Source organism: Vicia villosa, unplaced genomic scaffold, assembly GCF_029867415.1.
Source record: "Vicia villosa cultivar HV-30 ecotype Madison, WI unplaced genomic scaffold, Vvil1.0 ctg.003872F_1_1, whole genome shotgun sequence".
NCBI classification, from domain to species: domain Eukaryota; kingdom Viridiplantae; phylum Streptophyta; class Magnoliopsida; order Fabales; family Fabaceae; genus Vicia; species Vicia villosa.
This window is the reverse complement of record NW_026706323.1, coordinates 58,608-76,426: the sequence shown is the minus strand read 5'-3', so window position 1 is coordinate 76,426 and position 17,819 is coordinate 58,608. Positions and strand designations below refer to the sequence as shown.

The 17,819-nt window shown below is 34.1% G+C and overlaps 2 protein-coding genes across 3 annotated transcripts; one reads left to right on the top strand and one right to left on the bottom strand.

Moving 5' to 3' along the window:
• The first annotated feature begins 10,444 nt into the window (after nucleotides 1-10,444).
• On the top strand, nucleotides 10,445-12,302 carry LOC131641603 (uncharacterized). Its single transcript, XM_058911903.1, has one exon. The coding sequence runs from the start codon at nucleotides 10,890-10,892 to the stop codon at nucleotides 12,174-12,176; it is 1,287 nt and encodes a 428-aa protein (XP_058767886.1). The 5' UTR covers nucleotides 10,445-10,889; the 3' UTR covers nucleotides 12,177-12,302.
• Nucleotides 12,303-13,643: 1,341 nt separating this feature from the next.
• Nucleotides 13,644-17,592, bottom strand: LOC131641604 (universal stress protein PHOS34-like). Of its 2 annotated transcripts, none has more exons than XM_058911904.1 (5): nucleotides 17,298-17,592; nucleotides 17,116-17,219; nucleotides 16,114-16,235; nucleotides 15,120-15,254; nucleotides 13,644-14,081 (listed from the first exon to the last, which is right to left on the bottom strand). In XM_058911904.1, exons 1-4 carry the CDS (start codon nucleotides 17,509-17,511, stop codon nucleotides 15,158-15,160), a joined length of 537 nt encoding a protein of 178 aa, XP_058767887.1. In that variant the 5' UTR covers nucleotides 17,512-17,592; the 3' UTR covers nucleotides 13,644-14,081; nucleotides 15,120-15,157. The 2 variants fall into 2 exon arrangements, with proteins under 2 accessions (XP_058767887.1, XP_058767888.1); XM_058911905.1 differs by having other exon boundaries at nucleotides 16,114-16,232; nucleotides 17,298-17,589.
• Nucleotides 17,593-17,819: the final 227 nt, after the last annotated feature.

Sequence of the window (17,819 nt, the reverse complement as noted above, 5' to 3'; positions counted from 1 at the left end):
CTTAGAGGAAACTTGGGATGTTGATCCCGATTTTTGGAGTTATTTCAAAGTGTTGGGTGGGTTAAAGGATTTAGGTTATCCAACTGTAGAGAGCCTTTGGTTTTATGATCAAATGGAGTGCAATAGCATAGTTTTGTTGAATGATGACAATGGAAATAAGAGGATGCATACAATTGCTGAGTTGACTGGGAAAATGCATTTATATGATATGCATCCTATACTACAAATTGATGTAATAGAGGAACCAATACTATCACTTGAATACAATGTGGAGGTAGGTGCCACTGAAACTGATTTGGGTGAGAATAATATTGAGGGAACCACATGTGTTGAGAATGTAAAGAATGATGGAGACATTGTGGATAAAGGGGCCATTGAAATTGAGAATTTATGGATGAAGGAGACATTACTGATAAGGGGTCCACTGAAGTTGAGAATGTTATGGATGAATGAGGCATTGAAGTTGAAGCTGGTGTGGAAGAAGGAGACATAAATGACAAGGGGACCACAGATGTTGCACATGATGTGAAACAAGAAGACATAAATGACAAGGGGACCACTTAAGTTGAACATGATGAGGGGACCACTGAAGTTGGACATGATGAGGGTATGAACTGTAACATAAAGGTAGACAAGGGAATGAACTGTAACATAGAGGTGGATGAGGGAATAGAAGGTGGCAGTGATGACAGTGCATTGGAGATAAATTTTGAAGATTCTGATGATGATGTGGTTATAAGTGAAGACATTGCAATTACTGAAAATGAAGTTTCTGAAGATGATGTGATTGAAGAACAAATATCTAAAAAAGGGAATAAAAAGGGGAAAGGTAAAGGTAAGGAGAAGGAGAAGGAGAAAGGTAAAGGTAAAGGTAAGGGGAAAGAGAAAGGGGTAGGTAAGGGTAAAGGGAAGGGGAAGGGAAAGGGGAAGGAAAAAGGTAAAGTTGACCACCTAAGAAACTAAATAAGTCTGAAGCATTGGGTGAAATAAGTATTTTGGAAGATTGTGATGTAGATGAAGAAGAAACAACTTTAAATTTGAAGGGTTTTAGTGACATTGAGGATGAAAATAGTGAGGATGGATTTGAAGAGTATTATAGTGAAGATGAATGTGTTGGATAGGAATTTTGGCAAACTTTCAAAATGCCTAAAAGTATGGATGACAATAAGTGGGAATTTGGGACATACTTTGCTTCTAACCAAGATTTCAAGGATGGTATTAGGACATACTCCATACACAATGGTGGAAACTTGAAGTTCAAGGAAAATGACAAGACATGGATGAGGGTGATATTTTAAAAAAAGTTGTCCATGGAAGGCATATTATGCCAAAATTAAAAATGAAGATACATGGCAGCTCATGAAGGTTTTTGATAAATACACGTGTAATAGTGTTTATAAGGTGAATTTTCTCACATCCAAATGGCTCATGAGTAAGATTCAGAACAATTTGAGGGAGAATCCTAGTTTAAAACTAACTCATTGTTCATTTTTTATTTAGGCATATTTTTGAAATGAATGTTCATTATTGCTTTGTAAATGAAGGCATCTATCTATACATCAACTTTAGGAAGAAATATCCAGGAATTAAACTCGAGGAGTTGATGTGAAAAAATGCTACAACCAGTTATGTGAATGCCTTTGAAAAATCCATGCTGGAAATGAAGGTTGTTACAGATGCTTTCAAGCATTTGATAAAGCTACCACCAAAGTTTTGGAGCAAGGCTTTCTTCAAGACCAATCCTTTATGTGATACCCCGGTGAACATGTCAGAGGCTTTCAACTATGTTTTTGTGACATCTAGGGCGAATCAGTCATAATAATGATTGAAGAGATCAAAGTGTACCTCATGCAATGGTGGAAGTGAAACAGACAGAAAATTGCCAATTTTAAAGGTGATATTCTACCCAATATCAAGAAAATGATTGCAAAAGAATCTGAAAAAAATAAACAGTTGGATTGTGAGGTATTTGTTCATTAAGATGTGTGTTTTACATTTGTTCATTAAGATGTGTGTCTAAATTTTTATATGTTACCCAGGCGTGCAGGCGAGTATGATTATGAGGTAAGACACATCTCATATAATGGAGAAAAGTATACTGTGAATCTGTCCACCAAGGAGTGTTCTTGTAGGAGATGGATGTTGACAGGTTTACCATGTTGTCATGCAATATCTTGCATGGAATTTCAACAATTGGAGATTGATAATTATGTGCCTGATTGCTACAAAAGACAACTGTATGAGGCATGCTATGCACCTTTCATTTTTCCAGTGAATGGGGAAACTCTATGGGAGAAAAAAGAGTATGTTAAATTACAACCACCACCAATCAAATGGCAACCAGGAAGGCCAAAGAAGAAGAGGACTACAAATGCATCAGAGAGTATAACAAATGAGACACAACTAGAGCGAGTTAACTTTGAAACCTTGTGCAGTAGATGCCACGTGATGGGGGTACAACAAAGCAACCTACAAACTTCTAGCACTAACTCAGACCACTCAACGTGTACCAAGTCAATATGGTCCAAGTTAGCCTGAAGCAAGTTAGCCTAGACCAACTCAGCATGATGCAACTCATCCTGGACCAAGTCAGCATGAAGCGCAACTCAGCTTGGACCAAGTCAGATTGTATCTACCAATCCTAAAGGAACTGCAGCCTGATCACCTACCAATTCTATGTTTTACCGTTTGTGTAACTTAGTATCAATGAACACATAATTAGAATTTTTTGTATCAGTATTAATGAACTAAATTAGTTTTTTTTTGTATTAGCATCAATGAACACAAAATATGGCCATTTGTCTTAGTGATAATGAACCTACAATTATGGCCTTTTGGTATTAATGTCAATGAACACATGTTTTTATAATGCAATATGTTTTGAGAAAGCAATATTCATCATCGTGTTCTTATTTGCATTGTTCCAGTTAAAACTTTTGCGATATTTGATAAAACTGCAAACGAAGATAAATAACATGGAACTAGATAAATAACACAATCCCTATTTTATTGCATTGTTCCATTTAAGTACCTTATTTAATATATTTCATTCGCTTAAATCAATCTTCTACAATATTACAGACTACTAAACTATAGCAGTACTGAAATGGCAAAACAGTTTATTGAATTTAAAACAATGAATCCATTACATAGTTTTATAACAGAAAATTACATGTTGTGTTGCCCACAAATCTATCTTAAATATGTGGTTACAAACACTAAATTAAACCTTAAACTAATAATGTCAAACACTATTGCATTTTTCAACGTTCCTCTTATGCTCAAAACCTCATTCTTCAACTTGAATATTTTCTTCCGTTGCCTTTCGATCTTCAAATCCCTTCCATCAACAACTTCATCACCTACCCATTTAAAAAAATTGCATCCCTTCTCAAATTCATTTAGGTAATTCCTACAACCCCAAAACTTTTTACCAACATTGACACTGTTCAAATTTGTAACAGTACGCATTATACACTCTTCTTGGCACCAACAATCCATCCTTTTGTTTCTTATCACCACATATCCAAATGACCCACAACTTTGATTGTTTGATTTTGAATAATTACTAGAATTTATTAACATATTAGCATAATTTATGACGAAAACGGTTTAGATGAATATGATTTTCTCACAAATTTGGAAGAAGAAGGATGAAGGAGAAGATGAATATTAACCCTAATTTATGCAAAGAAGATGAAAATGGTTATTGAAGAAACAATGAACTTGCAATATAATGTCATGCTGAGTCACAAATGTATTATAATCCTTGTGCTCAGTCCAGTAAAAACGTTTTTACAGCCAAATTAACGGAATGGAGGAACCAAACTGAAATCTAAAATTAATTTATGGACTTTAGTACTAAATAAAGAATATTAACTTAAATTTGTGTACTAAAGAAATTGTTAAGGAACCCATAAAATAAAACTAATCATAGGGTTAAATTGAATAAAGAACCTCTTATTAAATTGAAAAACACCATTAACCCTTAGTTCTAAAGCTCTTGAATATATATCATCATACTTAATTATAATTTCCATAAAAAATTACCCGCCAAAATCTTTTTCTTTAATTAATTAATAATAAATACAATAATTATTAATTTCATTTAAAACTTCCCACTGCCATCATGTTTTAAATTATTATTAAATTGTAAATTAAAAAAAATAGTAACCACCTATCATTTTAATAGATGAAAATGGTTATTGAAGAAACAATGAACTTGCAATATAATGTCATGCCGAGTCACAAATGTATTATAATCCTTGTGCTCAGTCCAGTAAAAACGTTTTTACAGCCAAATTAACGGAATGGAGGAACCAAACTGAAATCTAAAATTAATTTATGGACTGGGCTATCAAAGCGGTTTTAAAAGCTTTCGAATTAGTGTCGGGCCTTGGGATTAATTATCACAAGAGTAAATTGATTGGTATTAATGTAAGTGCAAATTTCTTGGAGGCGGCCGCTTATGTTTTATCTTGTAAAGTTGAAGGAAGCAATTTTCTTTTTCTTGGTATTAGAGTGGGTTGTGATCCGAGGAAAACTTCATCTTGGACTCCTCTTTTAACAAAGATTAAGAACCGTTTATCGGGTTGGAAAAATCGTTTTCTAAGTTTGGGAGGAAGGATAACTCTTTTGATATCTTGCCTTAGCTCTCTTGCTATTTTCACTATGTCGTTTTATAGGATGCCGATTACGGTGGCTAAGGAGGTGGCTAGGCTTCAAAGTAATTTTTTGTGGGGAGGGGGTTTGGAGGAGAAAAGGAAGATTCATTGGGTGAGTTGGAAACAAGTTTGCTTACCGTATATAAAGGGAGGAATTGGTATTAAAGAAGTGGGTGATTTCAACCGTGCTCTCCTTAATAAATGGCGGTGGAGGATATTAAAAGGTGAAGAAGCTCTTTGGTTCAATTTGTTAAAAGCTCGTTATGGGGATTTTACAATGGAGTCCTTTTGTGGAGGTATGTCTTCTAATCCTTTATCTTCTCTCTCTCCTTCTTCTCTTTCTTTAGCCTCGGTGTGGTGGAAGGATATTATTACTCTTGGTAAAGTTAAAGGAGTAGATCCGTTGGGTTTTAATTGTCGGTTTGTTTTGGGGAATGGTTTTATCACACCTTTTTGGGAGGCTAGGTGGGTGGGAAATATTTGTTTAAAGGAGGAGTTCCCTAATTTATACGCGGCTTCTTTGTTGAAACGGGTGGCGGTGGCTAGTATGGGAGGATGGTTAAATGGTGAATGGGAGTGGGGGAATTTTGGGGTTGTGTTACATATTGATTCTGATCCGATTGTAGTGGCGGAGGATGTTTCGCTTCGTAATTTGTTGGTTGGCCGTGAGCCTTTGATGGAGGGAAGGGATAAAGTTTCGTGGTCCGGTTCGGCGGAAGGTATTTTTTCCGTTGCTTCTTGTTATGAGTCGATGGTTTCTTCCCGCTTGCCGTTTGGTCCGTTGGGTAGATATGATATGGCTTTTGATTTAATTTGGAAGATTCAAGTGCCCTTTAAGATTAAGGCATTTGCTTGGAGGACTTTTGTAAATAGGCTCCCAACAAAGGATTTACTATCTTTTAGGGGTGTTCCTTTGTCGGAAGAAAATTTAAAGTGTGTTTTTTGTGGGATTTTTCCGAAAAGTTGTGATCATTCTTTCTTCAAGTGTTCTTTGGTGAGGGGGGTGTGGAGGGAAATAGCCGTGTGGATTGGTAAACCGGTGGGGAATATGGAAGAAGAGTGTCTTCATAGTTTTATGGATTGGTATATTTTTTGTAAAAAAAAGAAAGTTAAAGAGGGAAAAAGTGGTTTGGTTTGGTTAGCTATTTTGTGGACTTTTTGGCTAACTAGAAACGGGTTTTGCTTCCGGAATGAAGGATGGGTTGTTGATAATGTGATTGGAATATCAAGTCCTTATTGTGGAAGTGGTCTTTTTTTGGAGAAATTACGCACCCAATTTATAGTTTTTATGAGTTTAGCAAAGAGCCTTTGTTTTACCTCTCATAACTCTAGTTGGTTTGTAATTTCTCTTTGTTAGCAGGTTTTTTGTTTTATTCCTGCTCTTCTGTGTAAACAGGTTTCGAGAACCCTTTGTTCTCGTTTTAATTCCATATTGCTTACACAAAAAAAAATCCCCCATAAATAGAACACCCAATGAGAACTTCATTGCAATTCTTTTTCAATTTTCTTTTACAAATTAATAATTTTAACTCTATTAGGGATATCAGAAGTACTTTTAAACTTTAACTCTATTATTTCTCAATTTCAAACACTCTCAATAACATCTCAATAATAATAAATCAATTTAATTAATCTAATAAAACAATTACCTTAAAATTGTCCTTCAATATATTTAGGATTATTTGATATTAAAAAAAAAAACTTAATTATCTATGTAGACACTACTTTTTTTTTTTAATAAGATTACTGTTTTCGATCTTCTAAATCTAGAATTGGAACTATAAGTTGAAATAGGAGTAATATTTTTGAGAAGGTAGTGTAATTCAAATATTGATAGGAAGGTTTATATACATATATTATAGTTGACACGAGAAAAATTTATTTAAAATTTTAACGAAAAAAAGAGAAGCATAAATTTTTTTACATAGTCAGTGCATCACAACCATTCATAAATATTATTTTATAAATAATTAAAATAAAAATTAAATTTTAATAAACATTTAACGATCACGATTTAGTGACGGTGTAAAACTACTTTACACTGTCGGTGCATACCAATTAAATTCTTAAATTTATACATTAATTTTATGTAATTTTTGTTTTGAATATTTATTCAATAATACATGTCCGTGTTTCACACGTGCGGACGACTAGTTAGCATTATATTAGTATATTGTGAACACTCTTTTAAAACATTATATGTCATTATATATAAAAAAAAAAAAAGGTAGCATCTAGGGTGAGGATTCAATTAAGTCCCTCACCGGTGAACCACAAAATAATACCATTAGATTTAATTAAGGGTTAAATACGTTTTTAGTCCCTATAAATATGCGACCCTGCAATTTTAGTCCTTTTAAAATTTTTCTTCAATTAATAGTCCTCACAAACTTTTACGTCCCTAACATTGGTCCCTCCCGTTAGTTTTCATTAACGGAGGCTGAGGTGGCACGCCACGTGGAAGACAGCTTGGCAAAAATCTGAAAAATATTTGAAATTGCGGGGGTTTTAAACCCCTTCTAAATGAACCCAAAAAAAAAAGCAAATTTGACCACACATAAGTTTCGTCTCTCCCCATCCGTTACAAACTTTCGCCATAGTATATCAGCCAGTAGTATATCAGGTCAGATTCCAAGAAGATCAAAATCTTTAGAGATTAATAAGCCATTTCCCCACTGTGAAGGAGATCGAAAAGTGTTTGTCATTTTTGGAAGTGACACATCAGAGCGGCAAGTATCTCTTACGAGTGGTACAAATGTTTGGCTGAATTTGCTAGGCTTCAGTGATGTAAGTGTCCACAATCAGGAAGAATTGCTTGCAAGGTTTCAGGCTAAAATGAAATAAAGTGTAAGATAACTGATTCCAAATAATTTGAAAAAGTGTGACTGTTAGAACAATTTGAACAATTTATATAACTTGCCATTTCGAATTATCAATCTGTGTTCAAAGATGGATGAATTCAAAGGACAAGCTCGTCTTCCTAAATTCGTTGTTCCAAAACGTTATGTCCAATCCATGAAAGATCAAATCCATAGTTTAGCATTCCATAAATTTCCTTGTATGAAAAATATTTTTGAGGGCTTGTTGTATCATCCTAGAAATACGACATAAAAGGAGAAGCTGATGACATAGCAACAAGTTTCACGTCACAACCAACATTTAACCTCCCAGTGCTAATGTCCGCAGCGATAGCATATACATGGCCTTTGGAATGCCATTTGAAACAGGAAGATGTATCCACGTAAATAGGATCGTTCTTCACTGGCTTGCTATAGTTCAAGTATATTACATGCCCAGAATTAGTTTGACCATCCACGACTTCATATGGATCACGCTGGTAGTCAAGATTGGTTGCGGTTAAGAAATACCGGGGAATGGTGGAGCAATCACCATCTACAATTCCGGGATCAACTAATCTGATTGTGTAGTTTCTGTAGATGATTGATTTCACATAGTATCACAACAACTAGCATCAATAATTGGAAGAAGCATAAGAGTGATAGATGCTTGAATGGAAAATGCACACCATTGTTAAAGACAAACTAAAAGGACAAAACAATCATTCTATTCATCAAAGTCAATATAAATTAATGTCTTGGAGAAACTTCACACTAGTTGGAAGGACAAATCTTTCACTCTCGGTATCAATGTCTTTGAGCCATCGTTCTTGACTTTCACAAGTTTATACATCAATTATTAGGGACAAAGTCACAACTATATTGATTCCCCTTAAACTACGTTGTGAAGATGTTCTGTATACATCCATAACTCTTTTTTTTAGCTTATAATTGCTTGATTTCAAAGTTCCACTAACAATTTTAGCTCATAACTCTTTTTTTTAGCTCATAATTGTGGTCTTTTCTTGTTCCTTTTTAGTTTGTTTGGAATGTTTTTTGTTCGATTTTGATGATTAGGTTGTTATTTGGGTTGGAATAATAAGCAATTTGCAGAGGAAATTTAAGATAGATAATAGAGAGAGAGAAAGAAACGAAGATAGAGAAGAGAGAGTGGTCACAGTTGGAGAATCTGTGTTGTTCACTGATGTGCTTTGCAGTTTCACATGATTGAGTGTGTTTCACAAAATCTTGTTTCTGAACTTGTTTGCAAGGTGTTTGATAAAAGTTCAGAACCAAGATTTTTGTTTTTTTTTGTTAGTTTACAGGAGGTTTAAAACCCCCTCAATTTCAAATGTTTTCAGACTTTTGTCAATCTATCTTCCACGTGGCGTGCCACGTCAGCCTCCGTTAGTGGAAACTAACGGGAGGGTCGACCAATGTTGGGGACGGAGAAGTTTGTGAGGGCCATTTATTGAAGAAAAATTTTAGAGGGACTAAAATTGCAGGGTCGCATATTTATAGGGACCCCTGGCATATTTAACCCTTTAATTAATGGTGTGGATACCTTGAAAATAAAAATGAGAACATTTGTATATTGACACACAAGATCTTGTACCACTTATCTCGGTATAAACAATCGTGGAAACAGTTTTTCTTCTCAACAATAACTACCCATCACCAATATTAGTATTATACTGTAAACTATTGACTAATTTAATGTGATTTGAGTTCAAATGTTTGATAATTATTATTCTCTCAAACTGTTCCTTCAAAGTTTTAAACTTGAGATGTTATTATAAAAGAAAAGTTAGAAGAAATATTCAATGGAGGTTACTAGTTAACAATTTTATTTTGTTTTATTCTATAATTTAACTTAGCATGACAACAAAGCACAGGTTAATGATTAAATGTAGCATTAACTAGGAAGGTAAATAAAAGTTCTTGCAATGAAGATGAATTAATCACAACATAAAAGATGGTGTCTAGGAAATTCACTTTTTTGGATTGGAATTAGATGTGTTTCTTATCATTTTTAATTTTGTTTGCATTTAAAGATGGTAAATTTGTTCTTTTACAAGTACTATTAAGAATTTAATTTAAAGAATTCAATATTGAATCACAAAAAACTAGCATTAAATTTTAATTTGATACAATTTTAGGTGTTGCTTTTTGACTTTTGAAATACATTGCTCTTTGATTTAAAAAGTTGATTCAATGTAAACCAGGCAAAACAAAAAGAAAATAGTTGAGTCACTGTCTTCATTCAATCTTATTATGATATGTACATTGTTACTTACGCTCATTAACATTACATATTTGATTTTGTTTACCCTTAACATCTCAATTTTGATTTCAGTAGAATTTTAATAAATTGGGGATGGGTTAAATGGTAAATGATGTGTTTTATAAAAAAAATTATATTAGGCAAGTATTGTATGTGGATATGAATATTTGTTTTCATTTTTATTTTTAATTAATCTAGACTGTTGATTAAATCTAACGGTAATTTTCACGTGCTTCACCGGTGAGGCATTTAGTTGAGCCCTCACTTTAGACTTCACCAAAAAAAATACTAATATCCAATAGTAATTTGGGACAGCTTCGCAAATGATAGACACATGCGACCTGTTTAACCTTTAATTATGATAATTAGTTTTCCATTAATAGCACATCATTATCTTTGAGTAGCAAAACTAAATACCAACCTATACACACACCCATAATAGGATAAATTCACCCTACACTCATGCATTAATTTAACTAATCTTAAAAAACAAACATATCATAAGACATAAAAGAGAAGAAAATTATAATGAATGGCATCACACAATTTTCGCATCACCAACCATTTCACAAACCAATCTCTACCACATAATTATCCTCAAACAAATCCGTATCCTTCTCCCAATTCAAATACTAAAACCAAATAATCACAACCTTCAATTATTAATCATTAATCATTATTATTATCATCAACAAAGCCTCTCAAAAAAAGTGTCTCCCCCTCTCACATTTTCCTTGTATTCTTGATCGATGAAGGTGAATGAGAGAGAGACGAGTTCCTAAACTAAAATATACAATTAATCAACCCTCAAACACCATCATCGACCTGGATTATCATAAGAGATTGATCACAAAATGGAGATGCAACGTATGAGAGAGTTGTTATCACTCTTGTTAGCATTCAAAAATAACCGAGTTGGCCTTGTTGGTGGTAATCACACTGCAGCTAGATTCTGCTCTCGCTAAAAACTTTACCTAGTTTCTATCCACACCTCCTCTTTTCTTTCGCACCCTTTTATAATTACCTTAACATTTTCATCATATCTCTTTTAGATTTTGTTATACATTCTTCTTCTGCCTTATTATTTTCTAATATTACATCACCATGGGATTTGATCTAGCTGCTTCTTCCTTTGGAACAAAAGGTTCTCTTTACAACAGAAACAAAAATGCTAGTGCATTTTCTTTCAACCCAAAAGCCTATTATCTTGTAATTAAGTTCCCTAAATCAGGAACATGGAAGATTTTTTACCGTTTGGTTATTTTGGCATTGTTTGTGGCTTCATTGCCATTGATTAGTTCTTCATTTGTTTCAAGAAATCCTAGTAGTCATGATGATTCAACCTCAAACATGAAGATTCTTCCACAACAACAAAAAGTAAGTGGATTTGATCATCCCATCAACATGGAGCAACTTTTATCACTCCTCTTCAGCGACCTATCGAACGAGGGCCTTGTGAAGAATTCGAAACAACACAAAATGGTTTTTCTTGGAGATCAAGAACAAGGGTTTCATCAGTTTCTGAGTCTCAAAGATCAATACAAAATGGAATACATTCCGTTGAACGATGTGAAGAAACAGAAATTGATTCCCGATAAAACTGTTGATTTTATCTTCACGTCGGACTTCCCCACTTCATCAAAATTCATTGACAGAGCTCTAAAAGTAAATGGCATTGCAGCAGTGGTGATTCTAAATGCCGCCGCGTTTCACAAACCCTCAAACTATAAAGTGGCATACATGAGAAGGTTTGAGAAAGTAGTAATGGCAATGAAGAAGGTACCAACTTCACCAATTACCGAAACAGATTTGAAAGTTGGCGGGCAGCGAAAGTTATTCGGCTATGCAACCGAGGCAAAGAAAGCAGCACTTCAGAAACTTGAGGATGTTCTCCTCGAGCCTCCACGTGCTGCCTCTGGGAAATCAAGAGTGTATTTGAAGCGTACAAAGTTTTTACCCGATTTAATGGGTGACACCCTTGAAAACTACCCTCGTCGAGTTTTCATCGACGTAGGGTTGCCACAAAAAGACGGAGGTAGTGGAACACATTGGTTTTCAAAGAATTATCCAACAAGGAACAAGAATTTTGAGATGTATAAAATAGAGACCGTCGCTGAGGGTACAAGCGCAGGTCATATTGAGATGTCAGATTGGTTGACGAAGAACGTAAAACCCGAAGAGTACGTGGTGATGAAAGCCGAAGCCGAAGTTGTTGAAGAAATGATGAGGAGTAAGGCTATCATGTTGGTGGATGAACTTTTCTTGGAGTGCAAGCCACATGGTTTGAATTTGAAACAAGGGACTAGAGGTAGAAGGGCTTATTGGGAATGTTTGGCTTTGTATGGAAAGTTGAGAGATGAAGGAGTAGCAGTTCATCAGTGGTGGGGTTAATTAATTAATTGATAAATCAATTGATTGCTTTTGGTAGAAGTAATTAATTTATTATTGCATGAGATTCTCAACAAACTGTACCTAATAATTCATAATAACCTATTAAAAAATTCATGCATTTTTACAGATGGACATTGTGCTCATGCAAGTACTATTGTTTTGAACATTGCACGAGTGAGTGATAGTGTTGAATTGGATTTGTGTTTTGAGAGAGATTGATGTGAATATGGAGACAAAAATTCCAAGTTTAAAGGCTTGAGAGAGTTAGAGAGATGGCAGTGGATCTCGTTGGCCTTAATTAATGCAAAAAACAAAAAAAATAAACCCTCACGCCCAGGACTAGACAACTGGAGCGTGGAAATAAATGGTGGGTGGCCCGATAGCAGAAACCTAATAGTAGGTGCCCTATCGGATCTTAAACGAGACTCTGATATCATGTTAAGAAATGTGGTTGGACCTAACTCAACCCTACAAAACCGGCGTTCAGGCCATATATTATCCGATGTGGGACTCTTAATAGTATTATTTATTTCTATCTCTATTTTGAAATGTGTAAATTGAGCTCCTCACTTTGTGTCCAATGAAATTTAAATTAATATAAATTATTATGGTCTATAAGTAAAATAAAAAATGAATATAGTGTTTGGTTTTTATGGTTTAGTTGAAAGATAGTGATGAGGAAACTAAGGATAATGCTAGCTAAAAATAGTAAAATATAATACTTCTCTTAGGTTTTTGCAATATAAAATATTCAACAATATTACATACCTGCACTTGTAGCATGCTGATGTTTCCTTTCAGAATATTATTTCTTCTTCACTTAAAGCGGGTCAAATTTCTCTTTAGGAGACTTACTTTTTGCTCTAAACCATCCTGTGGAACAATGTATAGCAGGTTAAGAATTTAAACCACAATTCCTACAACAATTCCTACAATTAACAATGAATATTTACTTTGTTCTTTATTAAATTGAACCATTGCTAGTGGGCGATGAGATTAGTTCTCCAGATTAGTCGGGAGTGGATCTCGTCTAGGTCTAAACACCCATCGCACTTCTTAACAAAGATTCAAACCTCAATTCTCCATGTGATGGGTGTTTAGACCCGGACGGGATCCTCTCCTTCCATCATTTCATCTCCTTCAAATAAAACAAATGGAAAAAAATAATATAAAAAGAAATGAGAAGGATAGAAATAAATTACTCAAGGACACACTTGAAGAGAAACAAATTAATTGACACAACATATAATTACATGAAAAGTGGAGACGGGAAGTACCTTTTCTTTCCAGATTAACAATTGTTCATCATGCCCTTTCATGAGGAGCCGCATATCCTCAAACAGTCAAACCATACTATTTTCATAACAGTGTAATAGTTCCACCCATCATAGATCTATTCAAGTATATGCTACATTATTCAAACACACTCACCATCTGTTATTCAATATTCATTTCTCACACGATAGATATTTCATGACCCATCTGACATACAATTCAATCAATGTTTTATACATTAATGAAAGATAAATGCTTAAAAAGAATAGCAATTCTAACAGCTAAACTAATCCAACATTTGTTTACAACATTGTACAAATTCAAAAACAATACAAACTTTCAGTAGTCACGATTCTCTTTGAATCACTTGCGACAACAACCAAATATATAAATAGCAATGGTGAAAATCACTCTTACTGCAAGAATTTCACACGCTTAACGCCACTATTATCTATAATCGGAGAAAAACTGTACTTGTAACGGGACCTGACTAGCATTGGCAACCCGAACTTCAAAGCTTAGCTACGGCACATGACTAGCAAAAGACATGCAAAATCCAGAGTATGAAAAAGCTTTCGACATGATCAATTGGAAAAGCGCAGAATCAGCACCTGAAATGTGGCAACTTGCCTAAAAGAAGCCATAACAATGAAACCAAACCTATTTCAGAACCTCAACATTGATAATTGTAAGTGATAGAGAGATTCAGCTGATCGTCTGTAACAGAAGAGTTCCACTAAGATGCAAAAGCAATTATAAATTAATTAGTATGTCCTTACAGTTTCACCAAATAATCAATTAGATTCATGTAGTTTAAAACCTTTTAATCTAGTCCTTATGATTGTTGATTCCCATGAGAATATCAGGAGTAAGATGGTTTACCATTCTAATACCAAATTGGATCACGGTCCAATCTAGGCTCTAATTATTAAAATAGTAGCACTTGGATATTCAGCATTCAATTTTACCATTTTTAGGGGGGAAACCCGTTTGATCTATATATGAGGATATTCATAAGTTATTTATGGGATTGTATTTGTTATGATGTAAGTTCTATAGCACGCAAAAGAAACATCCAACTGAAATGATGAAAAAAAACAGATAAAAAATCAAGTTATATAGAAATTCAGTTATATAGCATTAAAACTAGGAAAATCAGAAGAAAACTATTTCTATTGAGAAAAACTGATATAGAAACCTTCTTATTAGGTATGACAATGAGGTGGACCGGAGCTGGTTTTGTCTCCCCCACTCGCGACAGAGATTGGTTTTTCCCATCCCCACCCCCAGCTTTGATTATTGGGAAAAACACAAACCCGCATAACACCAGGTCAAAGTGGGGTTTCCTTGTCAAAGTCGGTGCAGATTCGGGTGATTCCTAGCCGTTATGGATTATGTTGACTTGACATGCTTATATATTGGATAGAAATCCCATATTAATTCAAATTATTCCTTGAAATAAATCCATTTCTAGAAAGTGTCTTACATAAAAGAATGGTAAATTCTAGGTGGTTGACCTAAAAGAATAAATGGCAGAATCAAAATATATTGTTTCCCTTTTATAAGGGAGACAATATATTCAACAAATAAAAGACTATAAGAGAGACAATATATTCAACAAATAAAGACTATAAGAGAGAGACAACATAAAAGTATGGTGAGACTTACTCATATAAAATTAATTAATATATCATGGTAGAAGTGTATTAGTTTCCCTTATTGACGCTCTCCTTTCCCTTGATGATAATGACTGGACAATGAGCATGGTGGGCACAGTAGTTGCTAACACTTCCCAGGAACATCCTGCAATCAAAATAGAAAGAAGCTTTATTAGTGGCGAATCCATATGGTAGACATATTTAAAGTTCAAATTCATTAAAACAATAAAATATGAAAAATTACAGGATATTGATGTAAAATTTAGAGCATTTGGCCTAATGTCCAAAGTTTAAATGGAATCTGCAGATAAATGACAGGATAAAGAAAACAAATTAATGGCTGTTAATTACTACTTTGCCATTTATAAGGAGACCTCTTCTGCTTACCACTCTGCTATGGCTGTTAACTACTATTTACTTGTATCATATTGCAAAGGAAATTAGAAATCAACATAACTACACCTTTAGTGTGTTTGGATTGGCGTCAGCTTTTTCACGTTTGCTAAAAAATCACGTCAAATTTCCACGTTTGCGTAGAAGCTCCATGTTGTAGCTTCTGAAAAATCACGTCCAGAAGACAACTTGCCGTGCGTTTGGAGGCTTCAACGCCAAACCAAACACACTACTTCTTAGATTTTGATTTTGAGTCTATTTTAAATTTGTAACACCGCAAAACCAACTTACAAGTTAGAATTGCCTAAGCTTAATAAACTCAATTTAAATTTTGGATTATAATATATCAAGCCAATATTGGACTCTGGTTTTCCCTCCTAATACATATCAGTTTGAAATTTTCCAATTTCTTCCCTAGTATCACTCTAGGACCATAGTGTCTAACCACTTGTCAACATCATCATATATAAAGGATAAAAAGTTATCCAGAAGGTTTAGGCATTTTGTTATATATGTAATGTCCTAATCAGGCTCAAAAATACCATAAATCATGTCAATTGCTGGTTTAATTTTCTTGTATTTATCAAAACTTGTCAGCAGCCAATTTGTACCTCTTAATAGGGCCAAAAGCTCGTGACCCCATCACAAGCACATCAGCATGCAAATCCTGTACAGTTTCACAAATCTTCTCCTTTGGCTCACCAACAACAACATGGGTCCTGACCTTAGTCTGCTATAGATAAAGAAAAGTCAATTGCAATTATTTTGGCTTAACAGTTAATTAAACCAATTTTTACACACTAAAATGAAATAATTTTGGCTTACACTAAATTGAAATTATTTTGGCACTAAACCATTTTAAGATAAAAATAAGTTATAAATTAAGTATTAACATATTGATCAAAGCCATATAAACATAATAGTATTGCCAAGTAAAATTAAAATTTGCCACATCATGAAAACAATTGGTTGTGAGATCCATTTCATAAGTCTAAATATTAGTTGATCAAAATTGCAAAATTAAAAATATGAGATTAAAATCCTATAGACTACATAACATAAAATAGGGGGACCAAAATTTTCTTTAAATAAAAACCTCAAATAAAAATTAGATAGAATAAAAAAACAAAATAATTAACCATTTTCCTTTATCTTATTATGAACTAATTTGTATGTCACTTTCCTCATGTAAGCTTGCAAAAAAATTAGGAAAAAGCCAAATAATTAATTAAAAGCAAATGTTTGTTTTTAAATTACCTAAACAATTGTTAATATGTGAACATGTGATTGAATGCATGCAAGTGTAAAATTTTAAACTGTTTCATGCCAATTAAACTTTATACATATTCCAGTTTTTAAATATTTCTGGATCAATTAAATGTGTTATGAAAATCACTATGGAAAATCACGGCTGAATAGAAGCTACACATTCCAGCTTCTCAAAATCACTGTGAAAATAGCTTAAAAGTGTTACTGATAGTGTTACCAAACATAGGCTAACAACATTTTTCACATATTCCAGCGATTGCAAATGAGATCACATAATAATTTAAATTTTAAAAAATGAGAAAAAAAAAAAAAAGAAAGAAAAAGAAAGCCTAGAGTTACATTACATTGAATTGTGAACAAATTCCCAAAGCGTGATCCAGTATAGAATCAGTAATACGCTTCTGATGAGCTTCGATCGCAGCAGCGAACGCGGGAACTTCGAGATCACCTGACGAAACCAAAATTCCAGTAACAAAAAAGTTTGAACAATGAAAATTGAAAACGGAAGTAAGAAAATGTACTGAACTGGGGCCACCGAAAGGGATGGAACCGGGATTAAGACCGGTGGCGATCGACGGTGGAGATTGAACATGGAAGATGATGAAAGAACCGGCGTTGGTGGAATCGGGTGTAGGTGATCGGAGCTTGAGATTTTGTAACGCCCAGCGGAGAGCGTTCATGCTCTCTTCGCTGCCGTCTACTGCGACTACTACTACGCCGAGGTTTCCGGATTCCGGCATCTCTCTTTTGATTGATTGACGAGTCTCTCTTTCTCTGTATGTGCTTGCTTGTTTTGACTTTCTTTTGATTGCTTCTGTTGTTTAAATACTCTTAACTTTGCAAAATGATTTTAGTTTAAGACTTTTGCTGACAGATTAAATATAATAAAATTATTAAAAGAGATAATATTTGTATTAAACTAACATGTTTAGTTTGTGATACAAAATAAATTCATTTAGGCTAAATATCCTTTATGGTCTTTTAGATTTCATTCCGGTCACTTATCTTTAGTCCACGTTAGTCCTTTCCGTCTAAAGTTCTCAAACGG